The following is a 13901-nucleotide window of genomic DNA, read 5'->3' on the forward strand; positions in this document are numbered from 1 at the left end:
AGGACAAACATTAATGTTGAGTCCTTACCCATTTATATACTAGAATTTGATAAAGTGGACATATTTCATACTAGAATTTTAATATATTTCATAACAATACAGTATACTTATTGAATTTGCTATTATATATTTCCCGCTCCTGAAATTTATTTTTTGATACCCATTTATATACAAGAATTACATTTTTCATACCCATTTTGATACTGATACTTTCAAATCTATATGCATTAATGATTTATATAGTATACAAGCAAATTTCTGATTTCAATACCCATATCTATACTTAGATGCTCAAAACCATACACATATCTATAATTTTAGTCGGAAAACACACCCCATAAAATCGGCACACCCCTATATACCTGTAAATAAAAAGGTTACCCCCCCCCCCCCCCCCCCCCGGATCTAAAACCCCAACCATATGCAGTATCATAACAGCTTGATGAAGAAAACAGGTAACACTCTGGTTAACCACACACCTCACACTTGTGCTCTCTCTCATGAAATGTATTCTCATATGTGTGTTCAATGTTTTACGTGTTACACACATAAGCACACCTCACAGATTTATAGTCTCATATGCATGTGTCCTCATATGTCTCATTTTGGACCCACTCGGGGTAAATGCATAACCTCAAGCTGCTGTATGTATCGTCAAGTATCTCTTCAAGTAATCTCTCTTGTTACATGTATTACCACATACCTCAAACTTGTACAGTCTCTCTCCTGTATGTATCCTCACGTATCTCTTTAAGTTAGTACTCTGGTTGAATATATAACCACACACCTCACACTTGTACTATCTTTCCTGTATATATCCTCTTGAGTGTCTTCAAGGTAGTACTCTGGTGAAATGCATAACAATCAATATGTGTACAATCTCTCTTCAGTGTGTATCCCCATGTGTCTTTCCAAGGTGTTACTCGTGTAACACGCATAAGCATGTACCTAACATATTTATTGTCTCTTGTCTGAATGAATTCTCATATGTCTCTTCAAGGACCCCATATAAGTAAATGCATTACCACACACCTCACACGTGTAGTGTCTCTCTCCTGTATGTACATGTATCCTCATGTTTGTCTTTAAGTTATTGCTCCCATTACATGCAAAACCACACACATCACACTTAAACTTTCTCTCTCTTGTTTGTATCCTCATGTGTGTCTTCAAGTGACTACTGTGGTTGAATGCCTTTCCACACACTTGGACAGTCCCTCTCCTGTATGTATCCTCATGTGTCTCTTCAAGTGACCACTCTGGTTGAAAGTATTACCACATACCTCACACTTGTACGGTTTCTCTCCTGTATGTATCCTCATGTGTGTCTTCATGTGACTATTCAGGTTACATTCATAACCACACACCCCACACTTGTACAGTCTCTCTTCTGCATGTATCATCATGTGAGTCTTTAAGTTACCACTCTGTTTACAAGCAAAACCACACACCTCACACTTATACAGTCTCTCTTCTGCATGTATCTTCATGTGTGTCTTCATGTGACTACTCTGTTTAAATGTAGAACCACACACCGCACACTTGTACGGTTTCTCTCCTGTATGTGTCCTCATGTGTATGTTCAAGTTACCACTCTGTTTACATGTATAACCACACAACTCACACTTGTACTCTCTCTCTCCTGTATGAATTATAATGTGTCTCTTCAAGGCACTGCTATGGTTACACACATAACCACATACCCCACACTTGTATTCTCTCTCTCCAGTATGTATCCTGATGTGTCTCTGCAAGTGTCTCTTTAGGGTATTACTCCCCTTACATGCATAACCACACACCTCACACTTGTACGGTTTCTCTCCTGTATGTATCCTCATGTGTGACTTCAAGGAACCACCCTGGTTACATTCAAAACCACACACCTCACACTTGTATGGTTTCTCTCCTGTATGTATCCTCATGTGTATCTTAAAATGACCACTCTGGTTGAATGTATTACCACATACTTCACACTTGTACGGTTTATCTCCTGTATGTATCCTCATGTGTGTCTTCATGTGACTATTCCGGTTACATTCATAACCGCACACCCAACACTTGTACAGTCTCTCTCCTGCAGGTATCCTCATGTGTTTCTCCATGTGATTACTGTTATTACTAGTATAATTCAACACTTCACCAGTGTACTCCTTTTCATTTGTGTTTGTGTTCTTCTTCTGTAATATTGCATTTGTTAATTGCTTTTCCGTAACAGTTTGTAAAATTTCACTTTTATTATGTTCAACATTTGAAATACTGTTGAGCTTTGTGTTAATGGCTATGAGATTTAAATGTTTTTTTTGTGTCCATACTGTATGTTACATCACTTAACAAACCACTGGATTGATTTGCAGTTAAGTCCATTTTAATTGATTTATCACCACAACCCCTTTCATCCATATCATCAGTAGATTCAGAACTGGCAGCTGTCACTAAAATGCCTGCAATTGAAAGATTTACATTAGTAGGTAAAACCTTAACAGATGAAGTGCTCACAGCATTTGCCTCATTTTCGAAAGCAGAATGTAGCGTAATTGAATGTCAAAAGACAAATTGAAGATTTGTTCTACGGATTTTTGCTTCACAAAAATGGAGCGAGCGAGGGGAAATAAAAATAAATGTATTTGTATTATATTTTTTGTTAAATCACAGGCGAGCGAAAAGCGAAAAATAAAAAATACATATATTGTCTATATAAATTTATATATTTTGCAAAATAAATGCATATATCTGCAAAATACCAGTACAAGATCATTTAGTAGTAATAATTGAGATTAAGCCCATATCAAATTTTTGTAAAATAAAAAAAAACTCCAATAGCTGTTCTGTTTACTCACACCAGGTATAGTGATTACTTAAATTTTACATGGTACACTGTAGTTTTCATTATCCAAGTTATATAAGAAGCTCAGTTTTCTGTCAATTATAACATGAAACAATAAATAATACAATAAATATTAGGGCTGTAACGAATACACTAGGTGACGAATACGATACGTATCAGGAATGCAGGGTGGCGAATACGAATATTTATTCGCGAATATGAATTTCAATGAACAAAAGCAATACTGACAACTTGACATGACTTTATATAGTATGAAACTATGAGTATTTGTCAATTTGATTAATGGAGTATCATTGCATACTGAAAATATGAAATATAACACTTTGAAATAACAAAACACTGACTAGAACTGCTTAAACTTTGTTTTGAAAACATGACTTGTACCAATAAAATCCTTGAGTTAAACAATTAAGCAACTTGACATGACATTATATAGTATGAAACTATGGGTAAGTTTCACAATCATTGTCGTAAAGATAAACAAAAAAGAAATTCCATCTGCATATCCTTTGTGTGTATGTTAGAGCATCAAATCACTTGTATTTACCTAAATAAACATTAAACAACCATCGAAAGATTTTTCAATTCAATGTCCTAAATATTCAACTGGTGCCCGCCATTTTTGCTGATCACTGATTAATCTCACTGTGTAACATAGTGGGTGGAGTAAACATGATGAAAAACGCCGGAATAAGGAGAAGAACATTTAAATATAGGGGTTTATTGTATGAACTTCATTTGTAAGGTAAAATAAGATGATTAAACTTTCAAACTCGAAACCATGTTGTTTGTATTCCTCAAATATACGGTTCGGGAGGTGGCGAATAACGAATACGACTCGTCGACTCCACAGCCGTATTTGAGTAATTCGAATATATCGTTACAGCCCTAATAAATATCAACAGTGATTTTTCTTCGCGTCATTCTTTACAGCCTGTGCCTTTTTGATTGGGGATAAAGTGCAATAAACCATGAAATTGGGAAAATTGAATTATTATTATTGTTTAGCACTGTTAAAATTAGAAATGAAGAGTATAAGTTTTGTAAAGTAAATAAATCATAACTTCCTAATGAAAGAAAAATAAGAAATGGGTAGTAAAAGTTTTGTATATTAATAAAAAAAGTCAATCAAATCCCAGTAAAGTTGTTTATGTCCAGAAAGTTTCTTCACTTTCTTACTAATGTTAAATTCATGTTTTGGGGCATACTGTGCACCTTAGACTTAGCCATGGACAGTTTGAACTAGTAGATAGGTGGCTCCTACAATTTATATTATACTCATGATTTTTTTTGCCCAGTTCAACGGCGACACTCATTTGCACATAGTAACAATGGTTTCAACTAAAAAACTTCTATTTTCTGACAGCCATCAATCAGAGTCCAGTTGCATTGCCAAAAAATAATATTTCCTCCGATTACCTTGAGTCGAGCATGACCCAACGTCGAATTTTAAAGTATGACTTCAGTTGTTTGTAATTCTTAGTTTTAAAAACAATAATGCAAATATAAAAAAATATATGACAGTTGCAAAAAGAAAAAAAAAGACACATTTCCAGTATGTACATGTATACACAATGAAAGTATGAATAAATTGCACTAACAGGTGAAAAAGGCATAGAAACACATTTTAATTTTAGTAACGGTACAGTAATCTATTAATAGTATTTTGTAACTAGTTGAAAAGAATAGAAATATTAGAGATGAAAAAGATGCATATTCAATTCGTATAAAGTAATCTATACAATACAACTCAATGGCATTGTAACAACAAGCATCAAATTTATATATTAAGTTGCGAGACAACAGTACTGAACAATTTCCATTTGCTGGGATGAATTCTTAGTTGTGTTTTTATTAGCTCATCTATTTTTTCAAAAAAAAAAATGAGCTATTGTCATCACCATGGCGTCTGCGTTGGCGTCCAGTTAAGTTTTGCGTTTAGGTCCACTTTTCTCAGAAAGTATCAATGCTATTGCATTCAAACTTGGTACACTTACTTACTATCATGAGGGGACTGGGAAGGCAAAGTTAGATAACTCTGGCGTGCATTTTGACAGAATTATGTGCCCTTTTACTACTTAGAAAATTGAAAATTTTGGTTAAGTTTTGTGTTTAGGTCCATTTTATTCCTTAAGTATCAAAGCTATTGCTTTCATACTTGCAACACTTACTAACTATCATAAGGGGACTGTGCAGGCAAAGTAATGGAACTCTGACTGGCATTTTGACAGAATTATGTGCCCTTTTTATACTTAATGTTTTTTTTTCAAGAATGAAGTGTCTTAAAACTTGTGTGACTAACCAGTGTTTGATTTGGTCAAAAATATCTGCTATGAGGTTTTGACTGTTCAGTTCTTATCTCAGAGTGTAACTGTAACTGAAAAACAAAACTGCAGTACTTGAATAAACGTTGAGCATGCCCAATATTGCATCTGTTTATATAAAGAAGACAAAATAACAAAATAAAAACAAATTTATTTGTTAAACCGCTGAATTATTTAAGCATGATAAATTCACAATTTTTTCCCAAATGAGCCGTTTCATCGACGCAAAAATTCCCAAAATGACCAATTTTGTCGATAAAAAATTCCCAATTTGTTCAGACTCCTTTTCCCAAAATAGGCAGAAAAAGCCCTGCTAGGAGGTAACAGGTTCGATCCACAATGCGGGCACGTTCTTTAGATCTCCCCATAGACAACAAGTACTGGTCCTAGTCTCTAGAAACGGACTTGAAAGCATTTTAAATAAACCTATGGCTTTCTATGCAACTGAGCTAAAATAAATTGGTTTAAACTAATCCTGCAATGTTAACCTTTGAACAGTAATAATACAAAGGAAAACCTGTTGTTCCGGGCAGAAAGTGGGTGGATGTGTGATCACTTGTTTCATTATTTTCACTGTTAGGTGTGCAGGTCAACCGTGTTCAGCTTGTATGACCTGGGTGTTCTTGAAGGGGGACAGTAGCCTGCGCACTGCGAACTAGAACAAGATGAAATAGACTTTCCTGACATATTTTTTAGTAGAAAGTGTTGTTTTATGAATTTCAAACTATAATATTCCTATATTTTGCCATATATTCGTACATAAATGAATTGCTTGGACAATTTTTATTACTTTGATTAGTTTGTAAAATTATTTGGTATTTCTTAGATGATTTTAGTGCGTAAATTTATGCAAGACATGGCTTATGTAGGAAGATAGTCAGAAAAATTTGTATTTTAGAATTTCAGAGTATAACATAACCAAACTTTTTTTACCAAATAATTAGTTTGTAAATTTACGCAGTGCTAGGGAAATTTTTTGTTTACAACTTCAAATAGTCTGTAAAATTGCCAGGGTTTTATATTGATTTAAGTGTGTAAAGTTACGCAGAGCTTGGCTTATGCTTTAAACAATTTTGTTTGTTTGAAAAGTTGGTAAAAATATCAAGTATTTTGCAGTTGCTAGTATTTTGCAGATTTTCATTGTTATTTATGTAGAGCTTGGCTTATGTAGAAAGATAGTTAGAACAAGACTATTGTATGGAAATATTAGTCCCCTACCGGCTCCACCATTGTCAGAAATTCCACCATTTTCAGATTTAAAAAATATATATATTTGTTGCCATAGCAACCAAAATTTTATGATGTAGGAACAAAATGAAATGACATGCATAATGTCCATATTGCCATCTATCCATGTTTCAAGTTTCATGAAAAATTATAAAGAACTTTAAAAGTTATCGCAGGATCCAGAAAAACACCATTTCAGCAGTATTTTTAGTCTATTTGTTGCCATAGCAACTATAATTTTTGACATAGGAACGAAATGAAATGACGTGCATAATGTCAATATTGACATCTATCCATGTTCCAAGTTTCATGAAAAAAATATTAAGAACTTTTAAAGTTATCGCAGGATCTAAAAAAGTTTGATGGACGGACTGACAGACGGAGCGCAAACCATAAGTCCCCTCCGGTGAAACCGGTAGGGGACTAAAAATGTTGTATTTGTAAAGTATAACTTTACTGTTTTGTTTACCATGAAGTTGTTCGTAAATTTACGCAGTGCTTGGGACAATTTTTTGTTTACAACTTCAAATAGTCTGTAAAATTGCCAGGGTTTGATATTTATTTAAGTGCGTAAATTTACGCAGAGCTTGGCTTAGGTAGAAGAGTTCTTGTACAATTTTGTTTGCTTGAAAAGTTGGTAAAAATATCAGGTATTTTGATGTAGATTTTAAGTGCGTACATTTACGCAGAGCTTGGCTTGTGTAGAAAGATAGTTAGCTGACCTCTTTACAATAAATTATTTCGTAAATTTAGTAGTACTAAATTCTCTTGACGATTTTAAAACCTAAAAATTATAAAGCGTTGCAACGCGAAACGATTGAATAATTTGGAGAGTTCTGTTTTTGTCGTTAAATTTTGTGAAACTACGAAGATTGCTTATATAACGTATAAAATACTTCAAGTATATGTACTCGGCGGAATAGCTCAGTAGGCTAAAGCGTTTTTACTTCAGGACTCTGGCAGGACTCCAGGGGTCACTGGTTCGAAACCTGGACCGGGCAATGTTCTTTTCCTTTATTAATTTTATTCTTGATTTTTTACTGGAGCTTTTAACAAACCTGATTAGATAGCGTGTGAATTATTGATTGTATTTTGCATGACAGTTAGTATCATCAATTTTGTGATATCTGGTTTCTCCGCTGATTATTTCCAGACAGGGAACCAGTACAAACTTTGATAGGCTTAGAGTAGCGTTGTTGTGTTTAGTATGCCCAATGAAACGATGTTTTACAAATTATCTCTAGGGTCGCCTCATTTCTAGATGATCTTAAAGGGGCCTTTTCACAGATTTTGGCATTTTTTAACTTATTCATTAAATGCTTTATATCGATAAATGTAAACATTGGATCGTAAAAGCTCCAGTAAAAAATCAAGAATAAAATAAAAAAAAAAGGAAAAGAACATAGCCCGGACCAGGTTTCGAACCAGTGACCCCTGGAGTCCTGCCAGAGTCCTGAAGTAAAAACGCTTTAGCCTACTGAGCTATTCCGCCGAGTACATATACTTGAAGTATTTTATACGTTATATAAGCAATCTTCGTAGTTTCACAAAATTTAACGACAAAAACAGAACTCTCCAAATTATTCAATCGTTTCGCGTTGCAACGCTTTATAATTTTTAGGTTTTAAAATCGTCAAGAGATGCATATAATGGCTATATTAGACCATGGTAAATGTTCAGTATTACTGTTTCCTCACAAATATCATAACTAAAACGAAAATTTGCGAATCTGAAACAACTTTTTCAATTTTGTCAATTTACCAAAGCGTGAAAAGATCCCTTTAAACCTCAAAACAATATCGGACACGAACTTAAAAATAATGGAACAGCCAGCTGGTGAGGTGATAGAGTAAGTTAATTGTGACTGAATCAGCTAGAATTGCAGCTAGCGATGATATCTTAAATGAAATGAAGTACGAATCTATTATTTGGATTATCAGCGGTAACAATACATTTTTTACATCCACACATGGAAAACATAAAACCATACAAAATGTGTTGTAAAACCAATTATCTAATTGTTGACCGCCAATCTCACAAGTGTAAGTGAGGCAACGTTTGGCAGGCCTTTATATACAAATCCTTGGGGTCAGAATGTCTGACCCATTCCCAATTCAAAATACAAGCATTTTCGCCCATTTTAGCTGAACATTTTCCCAATCCTTGAATAATAGCCAAAATAACATGTCAAAAATAACAATAATCTTCTTAAAACATCATGATTTTGTTCTATAAACAAATTTCATGGCTGGTAGATCAGCAGTTCACACATTTTGTGGCTGGTAGATCAGCAGTATGATTATTAACCAAATAAAATTCCAATATATTATGTTTAGTTGCATTCTAAATGTGATATTGCATATCAATATTTTACTAGCTTGCAATGTCAACTACGTTACTCATATGCATAAGTGGAAGTCCAGTCAGGTAGTCAGTTCGCAACATACGTCACGCCAACTGTTCCAATAAGTCAAGAGGCTTTACAAGTTACAGGCATTTCAATGACTGATGGGACAATTCAATTACATTCATTGGATCAGTTGTGCAGCCAGTGTCAATATGTATGGCTGTCGAAAGAATTATACATTGGCTTGAAAAGTTTCATGTGTGCTTAGTTGTTCATAATGGTCGTCGTTTTGATTTAACAATTTTTGTTTCAATTTTGATAAATGTTAGTGCAATTGATATTTTGTAAAACTGTGCTTTTATTTGTGACGTAACAAGTTAAATAATATATTAAATATAAGTATACAAAATATAATACGCATTAGAAAATTGTAAACAACAAAATTTCAATTGGCTTAAATTCCTACTATAAGCAATTTCTTACATACAAAGAGACCAGCTAATTAATGAATTAGCGAATACATGCTTCAGAACGATATCAGATGACCAACACAGATGGTAATCATAAATAACGTCATAACCGACCAGAATAACACACCAAATCAATTAATCATTGCTAATCACGTTAATTAAATTGTATGAGGTATGCAACCTGCAGATTGAATGTTGTATGATTTCATAATAATAGCGGACTACCTTCCGTATTTGTCTTTCGCATATCATGTTACTTCGCTACATTTGGGCATGTAGTTGTGCACAAGATCCCGTCGGAAATTGACACGTCAGCATTGGGTGTTCCAATCTACATTAATACACTGTTCGTCAGTAGAAAAATTTAGTTAGAGAGCAAGGGACGGCCGGTCAGTTCGGTCACACAAGTTGTTATTGTCATGGGGCCAAAAGGCCATTACATTGAACTTACAGTTTAGATTATTTTGCGAATATTGAAAACTTGTGTTGTGTTAATAAGCAGAAATAAACGCAATGAAATCAGACTTTGTCTACGTTTATGTATGTGTTGTGGTACATATTGATTCTCTATCAATATTCAGAAAAATGTACAGTATCCAAAGCAGTCCTTGAAGCAAGTTGATTTAGTTTTACAATTGCTTGGTGAAACATACAATGCACACGATGCTATGGCAGATGTGGCAGCACTTAGAATGTTGCTCCAATTTGTGAATGTGTCTTCAAAAGATCTAATGATCCACAGCTTTTCCCCATTGGCTGTGTAAAACATAGAGAATAATAGGTTAGTGTTGATTATAGATCAGGTTTATCATGCGAGGCTTAGAAAACAAAGAGCACGAGCCTTGGCGAGTGCTTTTTCGTTTTCGTGCCGAGCATGATAAACCTGATCTTTAATCAACACTGACCTATTATTCTATTTATCCCACTTTTTATTAAGTAAACTTTTTTTATTTAAACAAAATAAGTTTTCATGAGTGTTTGTCGTACTTCGATAATGACTGTAGTGTAACCAAGGTCAGTGTATTACTCCGCGTTCCAAAAATAACCGCTGATCAAATAATCATTTTTTTAAATCAGAATATCGTTCTGTAACAAAGTATCGAGCGTTATTAATTACAATTTTAATCATATTGAATTTCAAATCTTTAAGTTTTATGATATCAATATGACATTAAGTTGTTACAAGGAACTACATTTGTTTACAACGTAGCCTAACACCACACACAATTCACTTTCGATATCAAACTATCAAGTCGATCACGAGGTGCACAATATTTGCTTCTTTGTTATAATATGTGGTTATTTCGTGACGAAATAACAAAGATTACTTGGATTTAAGCTAATAATATACATTAACATTTTGAATGTTGAAAGTGAAACCAAAGAATTTTGAGGCAAAGTTGTTCGAACTAGAAAAAACATTTGCTGGTGAAGTGACTGGGTGGGGCGAACATCAAGATCAACTTGTTCGACGGTAGACAGTGGTTGTCTAGGCTGCATTTCGGCCATAGTTTCGGTGCATGAAGGTGAACAAGAGGAATCTGTTGAATTGTTACATTTACTGGACTGAGCAAGAATGAACCCTTTTGCTGCTGTTAAACAGATATGTTGGAATAATTGGTTATGGACTGGACATTTTTGTGCCCTGTTATGGCCATGGTTTCAGTGGGTGTAATGTTTGCATTTCGAAGTTTTTGGACCAGGAATTTGCGAACTGAGTGGTTCGTTATTCTCTTGTGCTTGAGAAAGCCGGCGTCTTTTGCCATGGCCTTCAGCATCTGACCTAGCTTGTTGACACCCAATTGTTGACGCAAGAACCACTGGGATGCAGTGTCATTTGTGCGTATTGCCAGGTTGAAAAGATGCTTTGAAGAAAAATCAGATGGACGCATATCCGAGTACAGCTTGTAAATTAACACAGGATTTCTTGGTCCAGACGATTGTTTTCTACGGTCAAAGGGGAGCAACTCGAACTGACTTCTTCAAAGGGGAGCAACAACAACAGAACCTATTTGCATAGTGTTAAATTTATCTAGTACTAGAGGTTTTAATAAAAATAAATGACAAAAAACACGTTTTTTTGCTACTTTTCTTTGTTTTAAGGTCATTAAGATTGACAAACTTTTGATATTGTTTTTATTATTGATGCACTTTGCAAATACAGGTGACGAGGTGCGTGGGAAAAAGTAGTCCCGGTTCGGCAGTTGATGACGTCATTTCGTGCCATTGATTATAGCCTTGCCGTTGATTATAGATGAAATTTAATCAACGGGGCTTTAATCAACCGATTTCGCTGTAAAAGTGGGATAAAAATAGATTTTAACAGTGCTAAAGCCCAGAACTGTCTGCATTGAGCCCACTCATTTCATGAAGTGTAATGAAAAGGCCTACGGCTGAAAATATTGCTGGGTCAGGGCTAAAACTTGTGTATTTGACAATGCTTAATAACAGGGGTGGTGAGGATGCAATACGTGATGTTTTCATTTTAAAAATTGCTGAAGGCTTGCCTAGAGACTCTTATTCTAAACAAGAAATATCTTTAAAAAAGATATACGGCGTTGATTGTGGTCTATGTTTATGAACGATCAAAAGTTATCTCTATGAGATAAAAAGTAGCGGATGCCTTTTTTCTGCGCAGTTCTTAGCTACATCACAAGCAAATCAATTACGGGGTGTTGCGCCAGATTTCGTGGCTTATTTGCTTTATGTGATATTATTACTCAGATATCTATATTTACAGAATAGAAAAACACAAGAAACATGAAAATAAACGAGTGCATATAGGTCAGCCGGCAATACTCGAATCTTATTTAATTGCATAATTATAGTATAGTGAATTATTGTGCTCATGCTTAATAAACTGGTCTTAATGGATAAATATTTCTAATTAATTTTATCAAAATTAATCCTTATCATGCAAATATTGAAAACATATTAAAAATCGATGATTGACATACCACAATAATATCGCCGAATATCTTTATTTAGTATCTTTCTGATCAAAACAGACTTCAAGTGCACAAAGTTTACGAGACGGCTTTTATATAAAGATTTCTGCAACTGACCGCAAACTGACCTTGATACCTTGCGGATTGGAATGCAATGCATTAAAGTTAGGTAACAATTCTGCTGCTGAAACGACGGCTTGTTTACGCCAACTGTACACGACCAAGGCAACAGCTGTGCCTAAAATATTGATATATCGACAAAGCGACTAAACGAACTATTTACTCCATCAGACAAAAATAGCATAGATTCCAATTTTTTCCTTCAATGAAAAGATCGCAACCCCTTCTGAGAACTCCGGTGATGTACTGTATATAAACTCTGACTTTCACACACTGGCCGCGAATTGACCCGAAACCTCGCGGGTTGAAATGCAATGCAAGTAAGTACTAAATATGAGAATCTAGCCTTGAGTATAAACGCTTTTGCGCTGGTAATTCTCTGAAAATAAAAGGTGAACACACAAACTGTATTTATGTCGAAAATTGATTGTAGAACTGTTCTATCTATTGAGCCTTTTCATTAGAGATAAAATTGTTTCATGCAGTAAAACAGTGTTACAAAGACGCGGATATGTTTCCAATGTTCTGGTGTTATACTCAAATCAGCCAATGGAATAAATGAAGTGTATTCATTCGTACCTAGCCGCGGGAAATTTTATTTGAATATTATTGGACACCTACAAAGGTCAAGTCAGGGTGAAAAGCTGGCTTAATACAGCTTACGCCGAAAAAGTATTATATGAGGTTGTTCTAAAAATATGTAAGTACTTTAAAGCGAGACTATACGATTTTGTCAAATATTTATGAATTTATATGTAATGTGAAAAAACTTAGTATACATATATTTCAACATAAATTAAAAAAAAAGTTAAGAAAAACATGTGTTGAAACATGCGAAATAAGCCAGATATTAAATTCTGAAGTCGAAAATGTCTGTACAGTTGAATTCGCCAGCATGTATATCATGTGTGTACGATGTGAATCAAAATTACGTTTAACGGTTCATTTTAAATTCCTGCAACTAGATCTATTCATACGACACACGAACACTAACTCTGATTCTAATAAAAAGACGAATGCTTCGGTTATTGTAGGCAAATATGTACGAAATATCTTCGTCACAATCGGCTCAGGGCGCTAATTTGTCTTTGCTGCATTTTATGAAATTCGTCTTCAATGCATAATTTTTCTTGTCTATTTTGTCTTATTGTAACATATTTTTATCAATATATTACAATTTAACACATATACAAATCGTATAGTCTCGCTTTAACGAATGATTTGAAAGAAAATTTCAATTGCATGTTTTTAGCTCACATGAGCGATAGCTCGGGGTGAGCTATTGTGATCACTCAGCGTCCGGCGTCCGTCCGTCCGTCTGTCTGTAAAGAATTTGTAAACATCTTCTTCTACTAAACCAGTGAGCCAATTTCAACTAAATTTCATGTGGAGCATCGCTAGGTCATGGGACAAAAGAATTGTTAAAAAAAATTTGATCACATAACCAAGATGGCCGCCATGACCATATATGGTAAAAACCTTAAAAAATCTTCTTGTCAGAAACCGCTCATCAGATTTTCAAAAAAATTCACAGGGATGACCTTTGAAGGCTCCCCTGAAAAAGTTGTTCAAAGAAATTTGATTCCTCAAAAAACATGGCCGCAGGAGCTCGTTGAACTT

The 13901-nt window shown here is 34.6% G+C and overlaps 1 protein-coding gene across 2 annotated transcripts; it reads right to left on the bottom strand.

Annotated features, from left to right (window-relative positions):
- Positions 1–394: 394 nt before the first annotated feature.
- LOC127859492 (zinc finger protein 98-like) lies at positions 395–5825 on the bottom strand. 2 transcript variants are annotated; one of them, XM_052396973.1, is made up of 3 exons: positions 5687–5819; positions 5148–5222; positions 395–2441 (listed from the first exon to the last, which is right to left on the bottom strand). In XM_052396973.1, exon 3 carries the CDS (start codon positions 2100–2102, stop codon positions 1170–1172), a length of 933 nt encoding a protein of 310 aa, XP_052252933.1. In that variant the 5' UTR covers positions 2103–2441; positions 5148–5222; positions 5687–5819; the 3' UTR covers positions 395–1169. The 2 variants fall into 2 exon arrangements, with proteins under 2 accessions (XP_052252933.1, XP_052252932.1); XM_052396972.1 differs by lacking the exon at positions 5148–5222 and having other exon boundaries at positions 5687–5825.
- Positions 5826–13901: the final 8076 nt, after the last annotated feature.

Source organism: Dreissena polymorpha, chromosome 15 (genome assembly GCF_020536995.1).
Source record: "Dreissena polymorpha isolate Duluth1 chromosome 15, UMN_Dpol_1.0, whole genome shotgun sequence".
Classification (NCBI taxonomy): Eukaryota; Metazoa; Mollusca; class Bivalvia; order Myida; family Dreissenidae; genus Dreissena; species Dreissena polymorpha.